This window comes from Monodelphis domestica, chromosome 3, assembly GCF_027887165.1.
Source record: "Monodelphis domestica isolate mMonDom1 chromosome 3, mMonDom1.pri, whole genome shotgun sequence".
Classification (NCBI taxonomy): domain Eukaryota; kingdom Metazoa; phylum Chordata; class Mammalia; order Didelphimorphia; family Didelphidae; genus Monodelphis; species Monodelphis domestica.
Genome location: NC_077229.1, coordinates 102671168 through 102685558, shown reverse-complemented (window position 1 = coordinate 102685558; position 14391 = coordinate 102671168). Strand labels below are relative to the sequence as shown.

Sequence of the window (14391 nt, the reverse complement as noted above, 5' to 3'; positions counted from 1 at the left end):
TTCTTTCTCCTGAGAGGCAGCCTGGTGGAGTGCATGCAGCACTGGTCTTAGACAACTTGGGTTTGATTCCAGAGTCTGTCTACTCGCCACGGTCTGTAAAATGGGGGTGGTGATCCTTGGGCAGGCTCCCTCCTAGGGCCGTGGGGAGCAAAGATCTTTGGGAGTCCTGTTTCTGGGAGCTGTGAGAGTGGCGAGGCCGGGGGCTGAAGGGCGTCTCTCTCCTCAGCGGAGACTCGGTGCTGCTGCTGAATCCAGGTCTGGCTGACCAGCAGGTAGCTAGCAGCACGGACCAGCTGCTGAGTGCATTCTCGCCCCCCGAGGAGCCCGCCCGGCAGCCTGTAGAGTGGCAGGAGGCCTCAGGGGAGGAGCGTGAGCAAGGCCTAAGATTACAAATCCGTCATCATAAGGTAACACAGTCCTTGACCACAAGCAAGGAGGGAATGGGACGTGCCTAGAGGAAGGCTGACTGTTGAGCCTGTGTGAGGAACCCTATTGGCTTGTCTCCCTTGGATGTCACCCCCTTCCCTACATCCTCTCTCCTCTTTTTCTTCAGCCAGTGAAGCAGGTGGCCTGGCACGGACGTGGGGATTACCTGGCTTCTGTGGTGGCAGCTGCCGAGCATACACAGGTGCTGATGCACCAGGTGAGCCGCCGGCGTAGCCAGAGCCCCTTCCGCAGAAGCCACGGTCAAGTGCAGTGTGTGGCCTTCCACCCCTCTCGGCCTTTCTTGTTTGTGGCTTCTCAGCGCAGCCTCCGCCTCTACCACCTACTTCGCCAGGAGCTCACCAAGAAGCTAATGCCTAATTGCAAATGGGTGTCCAGCCTGGCTATCCACCCCCAAGGTGAGAGGGCAGAGAGGGGGAAGAACTGACATCTCCCCTCCTCACCTGGGGTGAGAGAGGAAGTGCAGGCTGGGAAGCTTTGGAGGGTCTGGCCTCACTCCTCCCCTCTTACCTGCATAGGAGACAACGTGATCTGTGGCAGCTACGACAGCAAGCTGATCTGGTTTGATCTTGACCTCTCCACCAAGCCCTACAAGGTGCTGAGGTAAGGCGGTCCTAGTGAGCCATCAAGGGGATCACCTACTGTTCATTCCTGCAGAAGCCTGCTCTGATCAAGAGAAAGGCATCACCCCCAAGAAATAATAAATGCAAGGGCTCAGAGCATCATGAATTGATGCCTGGTCCAACCCTTTTGTTTTTAGATGTGGGAAGCTGAGGCCCAGAGTAACAAAGTGATTCACTGGAGGGAGGCAGCTGGTAGGGGGCTGAGTCACAATTGGGAACATGAGTGCAGTGGAGAGGCTCAGGAAGGAGGCCAAGGGGCTGCCCCTGTTTATGGGGCACTTTCAGGAGGGGCTTCACAGAGAAGATTCCTCAGTCACCAGACTTTGGGGGAAGAGAGAGGGGAGTCAGCAACAGATAAGAGTGTGAAGAACCATGTGCTCCCTAGATCCTCCCTGAGGGTGAGAAGTGATGTAGACTCCTGGATGGAAGTGAATACATGGAGGGAAACCCGCTTGGGCCAGCCATTGGAGACTTAGTGGAAGGACAGGGTCAGAGCAGCCTGCTGGGAGGGTGACTTGAGAAGCACTTAATACTCTGGGTGAGATGCAGGAGAGTCTGCACTAGACAGAGGAGGGAGAAGCTATAGGATTGGACAGCTAGGATGGGCAGCTGGGGCGGAGTACAAGAGAAGGGAGTGTGTCAATCTGAGATGAGCCTGGGTCACAATCGGGGCATCTTTGGCCCGGTAATGGTAATGATTTGGCAAGGAAAAGGAGTAGGGAAAGCTTCCCAGCTTGGGAGAGTGTTAGAGTCAAGAAGGTTAAAAATTATTATAGAGGAAAACAAACCTATTTAAAGGTTTGAGGGCAAGTTTGAAGATGAAAGAAGGGAATTAACAAGGATCCCTCCCCCCCAAAAAAAACCTTCCAATAAGAACAGGTAATCGTAGCTTTTTTTAAAATGCACAGATTAGTATGGGAGAGATTAGCTTTGGATCAACATCTCACATCCTATACCTAGATAAACTCAGAATGGGTGAATGACTTGAATATAAAGAAGGAAACTATAAGCAAATTAGGTGAACACAGAATAGTATACTTGTCAGATTTTTGGGAAAGGAAAGACTTTTTAAAGCCAAGTAAGAGCTAGAAAAAAATCACAAAATGTAAAATGAATAATTTTGATTATATCAAATTAAAAAGGTTTTGTACAAGCAAAACTAATGCAACCAAAATTAGAAGGGAAGCAACAAATTGGGAAACAATCTTCATAACAAAAACCTCTGACAAAGGTCTAATTACTCAAATTTATAAAGAACTAAACCAATTGTACAAAAAATCAAGCTGTTCTCCTGTTGATAAATGGGCAAGGGAGATGAATAGGCAATTTTCAGTTAAAGAAATCAAAACTATTAATAAGCACATTACAACAACTCTGAGGTACCACCTCACACCTAGCAGATTAGCTAACATGACAGCAAAGGAAAGTAATGAATGCTGGAGGGGATGTGGCAAAAGTAGGGACATTAATGCATTGCTGGTGGAGTTGTGAATTGATCCAGCCATTCTGGAGGGCAATTTGGAACTATGCCCAAAGGGAGATAAGACTGTCTGCCCTTTGATCCAGCCATAGCACTGCTGGGTTTGTACCCCAAAGAGATAATAAGGAAAAAGACTTGTACAAGGATATTCATAGCTGCACTCTTTGTGGTGGCAAAAAATTGGAAAATGAAAGGATGCCCTTCAATTGGGGAATGGCTGAACAAATTGTGGTATATGTTGGTGATGGAATACTATTGTGCTAAAAGGAATAATAAAGTGGAGGAATTCCATGGGGACTGGAACACCCTCCAGGAATTGATGCAGAGTGAGAGGAGCAGAACCAGGAAAACATTGTACACAGAGACCAATACACTGTGGTACAATTGAATGTAATGGACTTCTCCATTAGTGACAATGCAGTGATCCTGAACAACTAGGAGGAATCGATGAGAAAAACCACTATCCACATCCAGAGGAAGAACTGTGGAAGTAGAAACACCGAAGAAAAACAACTGCTTGAATACATGGGTCGAAGGGATATGGTTGGGGATGTAGACTCTAAATGAACATCCTAGTGCAAACATCAACGTGGAAATAGGTTTCGATCACATGTAATAAATACCCAATGAAATTAAATGTTGGCTATAGGAAGGGTGGGAGTAGGGGAGGGAGGGAAATATGATTCTTGTAACCAGGGAATAATGTTATTAATTGAATAAAATTAATTTAAATTAAAAAATAAAAAGCTTACAGGAAAAAACAAATGCACAGATTAGCAACTTTGCTACTACTAGCAATGCAATGATCCAGGACAATCCTGCCTGACTTGAGAAAGAATCTACATAGAGATAAAGAACTGTTGGGGGGTAGAAATGCAGAAGGAAAATATTTGACTTATTACTTGTTTATATGGGTATAGGATTTGGGGTTTTGGTTTTTAAAAGATTATTACAAAAATAAGCAATGTGGAAATAGGTATTGAATGATAATCCATATATAACCCAGTGGAATTGCCTGTCAACTCTAGGAGGGGGGAAGGAAAGAACATGAATCATGTAACCATGAGAAAAAATATATACAGATTAGAAAAAGTTTTAAAGAATAGTTTTAAAATGCACAGAAAAAAACAGGAGGAGAAACAGACAAATGGGATAGCTTCAAAACTGACATCATATTTTTCAAAATCCAAGCTGTTAAGTGATACATTCTTAGTTTCAAGTCATTAAAAAACTGTAGAAAACAAAGATAAATGAAGACAGTCCAATTAGTGTCATTCTCTGGAGAGCAGGAAGAGAGGAGAGGGCAGGAGGAGAATAGAAGGTAGGGGGATAGCCTTGGATAGTTGATAAGATAGTAAGAGGATTGTCATGCCATAATGAAGGGCATGATTTGTAGTGGACCTGGCTGGCACAAATTCATCATACAGAAGTCACTTGAGAAATAGAAGTGGAGGGAGAGAGGTTGTAGGAGTTGGAGATTATCAGGAAGACAAAGGATTCAAAGTTAGAGGAAGGGTCAAGCGTGGTTTAGGGAGGAAAATGAGGCCAGGGTAGGGTTGGCAGAGCAAGGAAATGGGGAAATATGGAGGAATTGAAGGTCACACAAGGGTGCTTATATATACTATAGTAGATGACACATCTTAAATGTACCCTCCCCAACAAAGATCTCCCCTCTTCCCTGGACCCTACAGGCACCACAAGAAGGCCCTCAGAGCTGTTGCTTTCCATCCAAAGTACCCACTCTTTGCCTCTGGATCTGATGATGGCAGCGTCATTGTGTGTCATGGCATGGTCTACAAGTAAGTGCTAGTCCCTTCCCTAGACCAGGTGGGGTAGTAATGGGATTCCTTCTCCTTTCCCCCCTTTCTGGAACCCTTTCTCCTTCATCTAACCTTCTCTTGTCCCTCTAAGTAATCTTCCCCAGTAATGAGCCCTGATGTAGCCTTTCTCTTCCTCCCCAGTGACCTCCTACAGAACCCACTGTTGGTGCCAGTGAAAGTTCTCAAAGGCCACACAATGCACCGGGACCTTGGCGTGCTGGATGTGAGCTTCCACCCCACGCAGCCTTGGCTTTTCTCCTCTGGTGCAGATGGCACCCTTCGACTCTTCACCTAGAGATGACATGGGGTGGGATGGGGTATTAAAGGGACGTTTGTTTGTTGGTGTTGGTCTTGCCTCTGTCTAGATGCTGGGGATTGGCAAGAAGAGTGAAGCAAGAAGTCAGATTACTCAGAAGGCTGACCGACTCTTTGATGTCCCACTTTGAGTCTTCTGCTTCTTGCTGCACACACAATAGAATCTCATTGTTGGAAAGGGCCTTCACCATCTACTTCAGGGCTTCTTCATCTTTTGGTGTCATAGACTCTTTCGGCCATCTGGTGAAGCCCATAGGCCTCTTCTCAGAAAAACATGCTGTTAATAAATAAAATACATCAGATTGAAAGAGAAATGAATTATTGAAATAAGATCTAATTTTTTTCCCTTCCATGTTTACAGGACTCCCTGAACCAATTCACTCACCCCTTAGGGGTCTGTCACCTCCCAAGTTAAGAACCATTGATCTAATCAACCAGTAACCAATATAGGAATCATTTTTACAGCATCAGTACAGCATCAGTTACCCTCAGGGGGGTAATAATACCAAGCATTTCTATAGTGAGCACTTTATATCTGTTATCTCATGATCCTCACAGTCATGTGAAATAGGGGTTGTTATCCCCATTTCACAGTTGAAGAAACCAGCAGGCAAAGAGTAAGTGACTTGTCTAAGGTCACTAGAAAATATCTGAGGCAAAACTTGGGCCCTCCAGACTCTACCCAAGTTCTGCATCTCTAGTAATTGGCCACCAAGCCTCTTCTGGAAAACTGAGTGATGGGGGAAGAACCCATTGCCCTTTTAGAAAACACTACCCCTCGGGAACCTTTCCCTTACATCACATCTCTTGCTCTTGGGCACTACCACTTGTCAAGGAACTGTACCAGTTGCTGGGTAAACAGTGACAAAAAGAAAACCAGCTCTTTTTCTCAGGACCTGACCTGTGTAAAAAATTAGTATCTAGTAATAAAAGATACAAATAAAAACCACATGCCCATGGCTGATTAGCCCATTCAAAATCCCCATACTTAGCTTACCACTATACTTCCTACATCATTGCAATGGCAGAGCGTGAGTGGGAGGCATTACTGCCAGTTAAATACTAATTGTGATCTCACTCAGGTGAGATTATAGGGACTTCTGGGGATTGAAGTCTAGGGTTCAAAATCTCCATTTTTACACCTGTTGGGATGAAATGTGTAAGTAGATAAGTCAGTGCATGATTATCTGAGCAGGGAGAAAGCACTCTCGACCGGGGGCATCAAGAAAGGCTTCCCATGGGAAGCCACAGCCTGAAGCCAGATGTTCTCAGAGGGCAGCGTACTACTCTAGGCACAGTCAGGGCGCAGCAGCAAGAGGAGGACCACCTAGGTCAAGGAACTGCAGGCAGGGCTGTGTCAGGAGTGTGGTTTGTGAGAGGAGTCTCTGCCTCCCATCCCAGCATGCTTTGTTCTTAGCTCTCTGAAGTCCACATGAAGCCTTTACTGCCAAATCCCCTGCAACTATAATAGCCTTCCAGAACTGTCTTGTATTCATCTTGCATCTATTCTGTATGTATTTCTATGTACTATGTACACGTCTTCCTCAATCGAATGCAAGCTCCCAGAAGGCAAGGAGTGTTTCCTTCTGTATTTTATACCTTGGGAGAGTCACAGCCGGTACTTTAAATGCTTGTTGATTAACTGAGAGGCTGGATCCAGATTGTAAGGACGCTCCTATTTTGAGTGTTACAGGAGGTTGGACCTAGTGGCACTCTTACGATTCCTTCTAAATCTGAGCTCCTATGAGAGGGGGAAAAAACATCAGAACAGGAGAGGCCCCGAATTCCCTCAAAGGGAAGAGCCTGGAGTTACCTAACATCAGGCTGATGAACAAAGTACTGAGAAAAATTCTAGAAGAGATGTAAAGAATAATTTGTGAAGTCTTGGTAATCATCATTTGGGATGTGTCATGCCTGATGAGCTTCCTTTTCCCCTTTGGACAGTGACTACATTGGCAAGTCAGAGAACGCTTTAGGCACGTCCAGGTGTTTCAGCCTGATGTGACAAATTTGTCATAGTGTCCTGGATCAGCTGGAGACCAGTGACCCTGACATAGGACAATTAGTTGCATTCAGAAGTGCCCTGAAAAACCGAACCCAAAGCAAAGCCACTAAGGCATTGCTGTCAAGGGGTCGTGGAGAGAAAGTGGAATATTGCAGACGTCTTTCCTGGGCTCTCTGTTCAGATTAACATTATTTTATCATTAACTTGAATGAAAGCAGCCAACAGTCTTGAATGACACAAAGTTGGAATGAATAGTTAATGTGTTGGACAGAAGAGTCAAAATCCCAGAAGACCATCGAGTTACAATAGCAGCTGAAAACCATTCCGAACTGAGATGAGTTAAAAAACAAAACAAAACTGCCCAACTAGAGGATGGACATGGAGGTAGACAACAGTGGAAGTTCTGAGGATTTTAGTGGGTTGTGTCTAAGGATACAGTGACCTGAATGTATGTGCGTGCGCGTGCGCCCAGCTTCCCCCCAAAAAGCTAACCGTATGTTGAGTGGTGACTCTGGAGGCAGCTAGGTAGCAGTCAAGAAGATACATCTTCCCGAGTTCAAATCTAGCCTGAGACACTCGCTTCACTTTAAAGCCACTTTATCTTAAAAATAAGTAAAATACTTCTGCCAAAGCTGGTCATTCCCCCTGCATTTTATTCTGGTCAGACCACCTGTATCCAGAGTATGGTGTGTAGTACACGGTGTCTCGTATTTGAGGAAGGACTCTGACAACCAGAACGAGGGGACTGGAAGCCATGTTTAATCCGAAGATGAACTGTCACAGGAAAATGGATTAGGCCAAGAGCCTCTGATGAAGTTCTGAAGGAGATGGCGAGAGAGAAGCATCTCTTTCCTTGACATGTTCAAGTGTCCAGGCCTGGATAAACTCATGTGGGGCATTAAAAGAACTGGGCAGTTCAGACAGACAACTGACCGGGGACAATGGAGACTTGTGGGTTTGGAATGGGGGGGGGGGGCCCTTAGTCATTTATTTTAGATCTCAGCTCTGCCAACTTTGCACTCTGTCCTTAGCAGGCCAAAGTGAGCTGGCCTTCTCCTTCACCATTAACGTTTGGCCATTTGGAATAGCTGCCCACTGCCCCGCCATGAGACTCCTCTTGTTTTGACCTTCGGAGTTCCCTGCCACAATCCTTAGAGAATCGCTGTTTTTAATATTTATTCATCCTAGATTTGTTGCTTCCACTGTTACTCTTATGACTTCCCGATGATTCCCCATGCTTTTTATATTCTTCACTGAGCTGTCCCTTGTGTTGGGAATGGATACCTTACCCTCAGGGACTGAAGTGGTCCTGGGGAGGTTGTGGGGGTAGTAGATGGGGAAGAAACACTACCGGCCAAGGAAGAGCAAACGGCTTTTATTGAAAAATAAGTACAGTGTGCTCTGTCCTATGTACAGCTTTTCCTCCAGCACCTTTGGGTCCTGCCTGGATTGAGTCTCTGCTGGAGGTGAAGAGGATGGGATTGGTCCCGACTGTAGCCCCTGATCCAGGCCCAACTTAGAGCTACGGTTTGTGACCCTCATGACCCCCCAGGAGCAGGAGCCATGGGGGGGGGGGGGAGAATAGGAGGACTATCAGGATCCAGCTGTTCCACAGCTGGGGGCAGTGAGGGTTGGTTCTTAGAAATCTGGTCCACTTTGCTCATAGAAAGGCTGGTCCGGCAGCTTGTGCGTGGCTCAGGCGAACTTGACCAGGCGGCCCAGAGTCTCTGCAGCTTTGATCCTCACTGTGGGTGCTGGGTCCTTCAGCAGCAGCTGGAGCGCTGATGGGAAGGACAGGTTTGCTTTAGGAAGCCTGACGTTGTATGGGGTGGTGACATGCACAATGAATGCCTACCCTGGGGAGGGAATCCCAGATGAGGAGACAAGCAGGTCACACAGGGGGCAGTAAACAGTTTGGGACGGAGACTGAGAAGGGCAGGTAACGCTTTCCCCTCCCTTCTGAGTTCCTGAGTAGTTTTCCAGTAGCTTGTTTACACTGGGAAGTTGAGGCTCCTCCGTCCTGCAAATCCCCTTGATGGCTGCTCAGCTCTGCCCGACGACCGACCGACTGCCGGCCTCCCTCCCACATTCCCTCCCTCGCTCACTGGCCGCCAAGCCCTGATTTATGTGCCGCTGGCTTCCTGCTCTGCCGTCCTCAGCCTTGAGCCGCTTCTTCCAGCTGCCGGCTCCCGGGGGTGCAGGACCCAGGCAGGAGGGGGAACCTGGCCCTGCTTGGCTAATCCACTCAATACAGGAAGCTAAGGCTGTCCAAGCCCAAACTGCTAACTCCAGTGATTACTTGCTTTCTCAAGTGCGCTCTCCCTCTCTCTCCCCTCCCCCTCTCCCCCCCACCAAGGGGACTTAAGCTACCCTTTAACAGACAGGCCTCTTTTTTGCAAGAGCCCCAGGAGCCAACGGAAAGATAGTTTTTCCTTTTTTAGTGTTTTTTAAGCTCCTTTGGAACAACTCAGAAGTTTCCGTGAATTACTAGAGACGATGAGGTCACCAGTGACAGGGAAAAAATCCTTGAAATCCAGGAAAATCACTTAACCCACCCCAAACCCCTTTCTGGGACCTGCGGCGTCAGTAACTTCTTCCCCATAGAGTAGGCACCAGCCACCTCCACACAGGCTCGGGGGCCCAGTCTACGACCGATCACCCAGCAGTCTGAGGAAAACGGGGGCCCCCAGGGGAGAGGCTCACATCTTCCACATTAAAGGGAAGAGAAGGTATCGGACTGAGGAGGCAGGAAGACGCGCCATCAGCACCAGTTCAGGGTTCCAGGACGTAGGTGTGCGTGTGTGTGTCTGTCCCGGGCTTTTCCCTCTACGTTCCTCACAGGCCACTAGTGTCTGGATCAGATGGACTCGTGAGGGTTTGCCGGATGCCAGCCCCACGTGACCAGAAACAGCCGGGGCGGCTCCCTGGGCCTGGGCCTGTGTCGCCCTCTTACCTGAGAGCAGCTGGTTCAGATCCACCTGTTCACAAGTCACTTTATCCGCATGGAGCACTAGGAAACCTGAGGGGAAAAGACGTGAGTGGAGGAGGAACCTCAGGAGGACACGGGAATGGGCCGGGCAGGATCTTGTTTTTATTTCTGAATACACCCCCCTCTTCTCTACATACAGCCTTCATGAAAGGGAATGGAAACAGTTTGCAAAATGAATCAGGAGAGAATCAGTCTGTCTGACAGTTCATACAGTGCTCCAACATTCTCCATTCTGGCCCAAGTTTGAGGGCCTTTCTGTACCCCTGAAAACCCCGGAGCCCCATGTGACAAAGGCGGGAAGAGGGGGAGGAAACCCCCGCTCACCGATGAACATGGGGGCAGCGGCCCGGATGTCCTCCCAGCAGCTCTTGAAGTAGAACAAGTTGGTACTGATGATGCGGCTCAGCGTGTCAGGGAAGCTCTGCATCTGAGAGCAGCACAGAGTGGGCTCGTCCCAGCCCATCTTCATCCCTTCCTGGGACACGCACGCGCACACCCCAAACTCGGCCTTCCCCTCACCCCAACCTCCTGCTGGATGCCCGCTTTCCCCCAGGCCTTCCCCACCGGCCCAGACCTCCCCCAGCGGCCCGGGCCTCACCAGGTATTTGCTGGTATCATTCATGAACTCCCCAAAGTGTAGCCCACGCCCGTCATGCAGCTGCCTCTCAAACAAGTCTGTGAGCTCGTCACATTCCATATTAGGGCCGCACATGCGCAGGGCAAACTTACAGGCCTGGAAGCAGAGCAAGCAGGGCTGAGGGGGCTCCCCGGGCTCCTGAGCCAGCAGCCACTAGACATGTAGTGAGCGGCGGCGGGAGCGGGCGCCCAGAAGCCCACGCCTCCCCGGCCCGGCAGCCCCCCTCGCCCCGGCACTCACACGGACGACGGAGGGCTTGGGGTCCTGCAGGTGCAGCAACAGGCTCACTAGCCCATTGATGATTTGCTCAAAGAAGACATCTTCGCAGTTCCCGTGGCAGAACTTGTTCAGGTGTCCGAAGAGGTTGATGGATGAGCTCCGGAACTCATCCCGCTCCTTTAGGAGGGAAGAGCAGGGCCATCAAATCCCAGGGGCTCCAGGCCCGACTCCCATCGCAACTCAGAACTAGCCTCCTGTTCCCCTTCTCTGAACCCCAGTGTCCCAGATTGTACTGTAGGGTCCTACTCCCTCTCCAAACTGGGCGTGCCTCCACCTACCTCCTCATTATTTCATTTTTAACAATCCTTACCTTCTTTCTTAGTATCACTTCTAAAGACAAAAGCAGTAAGGGCTAGGAATTGGAGCTAAGTGACTTGTCTAGGGTTACCCAGCTAAGAAATGTCTGAGGCCAGATTTGAACCCAGGGTCTCCCCACTCCAGGCTAGTGCCCTATCCAGGGTGCTATCTAGCTGTCCCCTCCTAGGGATTCCTAATGAAAGCTAAGACTAAGGAAGGCCTTCGATCAGACGCCTCAGCTACACATATTCACCTTGGTTAGATCCCTCCTAGGACCCCCCTCTCAGCCAGGCCTGCCCATCAGACAGACCCTGGGAAAGGAGGTTTCATCCATCAAGGTCCGGCCTCCCCCCCTCCCCGGCTCTCCTTTCCCCAGATTACGTTGTCAAAGAAGGGGCGGATGCGGATAGTGATGTGCAACAGGATGGAGCGAACATCCCATTCTTCTGCCAGATCCAGCAGGCGAGAGAGACCCAACATGGCGTCCAGGGCCACCAGGTTGTGAGGATCATCCTTGTCATCCAAGCCATTGATCATCGCTGTGAGGAGCTGGGGGCCGTGCTTGCGAACCTACAGGGACGGGCGAGACGTACAGTCTGCCTGGGCCCAGGCTCCGGGAGCTGCCTCCACTTTTCTGTGCCTCAGGGCTCTTGGAGTGAGCTTTCTGTAAACTGCCAGCTGCTCTTCTACACCCCCCAATTTCTTCTGAGCCCTGCTTCTGTCACTCAGGGTGTTAGCCACCCCCCCCAGCCCCCAGCCACTTCCCATCATCTGAAATGTTGGTAATTGTGCACTTCTGCCTACCATTTCCTCCCAGAATCCCTTCACTCTGACACCTCCCCGAGACCTCAACGTCTTCTTCCTTTGTCCCCTTCTTTAGGGCTTTAAAGATTGCAAAGCACTCAAAAATATCACTTGATCCTCACAAGCCTGGGAGGCAGATACTATTATGATGGCCACTTCACAAATGAGGAAGCTGAGGCAAACAGGTTTAGAGACTTGCCCAGGGTCACACACTTGGGAAATGTCTGAGGTCAGATCTGAATTTGGATTTTGACTTGGGGCCCAGCGTTCTGTCCACTGAGCCGCCTAGCTGCTTCTCCCAAGGCTCGGGCCCCTTCTGCTCACTTCTCTATGTCCTCACGCTCACTCTCCCAGTTTTAGTTATCGAGTGTGTGCCGTTACACCCAAGTCGACACTCTCACCCTGGCTCTCTTTTGGATTCTACTTACACATTTCACTGACACTTCAAACTCAACTCAACCCTAGCAAAGCCTTTGAGATCCCCAAGAATGGAATGGAGATGGCGGGGTGGTCAGGACCTGAATAAAGGCAGCCCAGAGAGTTAGGTCCCCCATTACTTCCTAGTTGGTCTTTGTCTATGTCCAGATCCAATGCTCAGCCCTCTCCTCCCTCGGGGGTGGTTATAGGCATCACAATTCAGGCATGAGTGCCCTCAAGAACATCTTCATAGCCCGCGTAGCCCCATACCTTATCTGGGGAGCCTGTAGCGATGTTGGCCAGTCCACGAAGTACCAACCTGCGAACATTTGGGCACACATCTTTCTGCCTACTCATTGTGTTGTCCAACAGAGACTCCAGGAGGATTAGATCATTCACCACATTGCTGCTCAGTAGCTGAAAAACAAATCAGAATCAAGGAACCATGAAACCTCATCTCTGAAAGGAACCGTCTGTCACCTCCTATCCTTCTTCGAATACTTCCATTAATATGGAACGCAATACCTTCAAAGGCAGCCTGTACCATTTTCAGAAAACTCTTACTCTCAAAACCCAACTCATCTTTGGCCAAGCTCCCCTTAAGACTCCCCCCATAGAAATGCCTCATAGAATAAGTGGCATTTGGTCAAGGACATTAAGGATGTGGGGTTGGAGTGATCAAGAGTTCTTAGCCCTTAAGGTTAAGCTTAAAAAGTGATCAAAGGTGTTGGTACCTAAAAAAAAATTTATCGATGCCTTTATATATAACTAGAGAGGTGGAGGTAACTATTTCAATGCAATTTGCCTCCTTTGTAATCCTCTGTGTATTGTTTTATGCATTTAAGAATATTAATCTGAGAAGGAATTCATAGGTTTCACCATATTGCAAAGGGGGGTCTATAAAAAAAAAGTTAAGAATCCCTGCTTTACAGCAAAAACTTTGCTAGAATCTAGGCTATGCATAGCATTCATTTAATCTATTAGTTTGGTACCCATGTCAAAAGACAAGACTAGCCCAGTCTGGCCCATTCTTGAAGAAGCCATGCTAGCTCTCAGGAATCTCTGCTTGCTTGTCTGCATGGTCCCTAACCATCTCTTTTAGTGGGTCCTTCTAGAATTTTCCCAGAAATTAAAGTCAAGCTCATTGGGCCCATAGCTTGTAGACTATTCTCTTCCAGGAATCTGTCCTTTTCTTGGGGCTCATCCCGTAGATCCTTCTATTCTCCATGATCTCTCAATTCTCACTGTGAGCCACCACATTCTTTCAGGATCACCTGTACCAAGCGACTGAGATTCACTGAGGTGCTACTCCATATCTTGTTATCTTGTGTTAACTTCTTGTTAGCCATTTTTGTTTTGTCACTTCTCATGCAAAGGCCATTCTCCTTGGCAGAGAAGACAGAAACAAAATACAAATTGGGCAAAAGTGCTCTCTTCTGTTATCTTCACACCCCCTCATCACAAGCAGCAATCCTATCCTTCCACATGAGCCTCCTGAATCCAGCTGGCACTATGCCACGACAGAGTGAGCCTGCAGTTCAGGGTTCCAGGATCACCTCTCTGGTTCCTGTGCCTGGAATCTAGCACATCCAGTGTTAAGGCTGTGAGTTCTAATCCTAACATACAACTGGCGGTGCAGAGAAATCCACACAGGGAACAGAGGCAAGTGATGGCTGTATTCTCCAGGGCCCAAGGAGCTAGTTTGGGGAAAAAGATGATGATATATTTGTTCCTTTAAAAATTCCTTTCTATTTACTTTTGTTCTATTTTAAGTGTCATATTGCACTATCACTGAGCGGTGTGCTTAACTGGTTGGCAGGGGAAGCTGGAGAGGAAAATAGAGGGCTGTAAGCCATAGTTCTGAGCAGATCATGTTCTAGGAACTGGGTAGGATAGATGAATTGACCCTCGATCTTGCCTTTATCCTCAAGTGTTCTACAGCTATGTTTACGAACTCTGAAATAATTTTTTTTATCATAATCTGTCATTGCTGCTCTCTCTCTGCCCTGCAGCTCCAGGTCTTTTCCAGGTCATCACCCCATACATATTCTTCCCTTCCCCATCTTGCCTCTCTGGTGACCAGGTTCAAAACCACAGCATCCTCTTCTCTTGCCCTTTCTTCTATCAAAGATCCCTCTGGTCAAAACTCTGCTTTGAATCACTCCTCCTGTCCTGCTTTCACTCCTCTGTATGCATTGCTAAACAAAGCTCCTGGGTCTAATACAAGTTTATGTTACATAACCTCAACATGGCCTCTATTCTGGCAAGTTATCTACATGTC

At 48.2% G+C, this 14391-nt stretch overlaps 2 protein-coding genes across 11 annotated transcripts in view; one reads left to right on the top strand and one right to left on the bottom strand.

Annotated features, from left to right (window-relative positions):
* Nucleotides 1-5000, top strand: part of BOP1 (BOP1 ribosomal biogenesis factor) — a 71611-nt gene extending 66611 nt beyond the window's left edge. Inside the window, exons 12-16 of the mRNA XM_007488760.2 lie at nucleotides 227-407; nucleotides 554-842; nucleotides 963-1047; nucleotides 4239-4346; nucleotides 4509-5000. Coding sequence (XP_007488822.1) covers nucleotides 227-407; nucleotides 554-842; nucleotides 963-1047; nucleotides 4239-4346; nucleotides 4509-4662 — 817 coding nt within the window. The 3' untranslated portion in view covers nucleotides 4663-5000. The remainder of the gene's footprint in view (nucleotides 1-226; nucleotides 408-553; nucleotides 843-962; nucleotides 1048-4238; nucleotides 4347-4508) is intronic.
* Nucleotides 5001-8046: 3046 nt separating this feature from the next.
* Nucleotides 8047-14391, bottom strand: part of MROH1 (maestro heat like repeat family member 1) — a 207750-nt gene continuing 201405 nt past the window's right edge. For all 10 annotated transcript variants that reach the window (XM_016432035.2, XM_007488756.3, XM_007488754.3 and 7 more), the window contains 7 exons: nucleotides 12381-12527; nucleotides 11271-11459; nucleotides 10554-10709; nucleotides 10275-10409; nucleotides 10001-10103; nucleotides 9641-9706; nucleotides 8047-8468 (listed from right to left, as the gene is read on the bottom strand). In XM_016432035.2, the coding sequence (XP_016287521.1) occupies nucleotides 8383-8468; nucleotides 9641-9706; nucleotides 10001-10103; nucleotides 10275-10409; nucleotides 10554-10709; nucleotides 11271-11459; nucleotides 12381-12527 (882 nt within the window). In that variant the 3' untranslated portion in view covers nucleotides 8047-8382. The remainder of the gene's footprint in view (nucleotides 8469-9640; nucleotides 9707-10000; nucleotides 10104-10274; nucleotides 10410-10553; nucleotides 10710-11270; nucleotides 11460-12380; nucleotides 12528-14391) is intronic.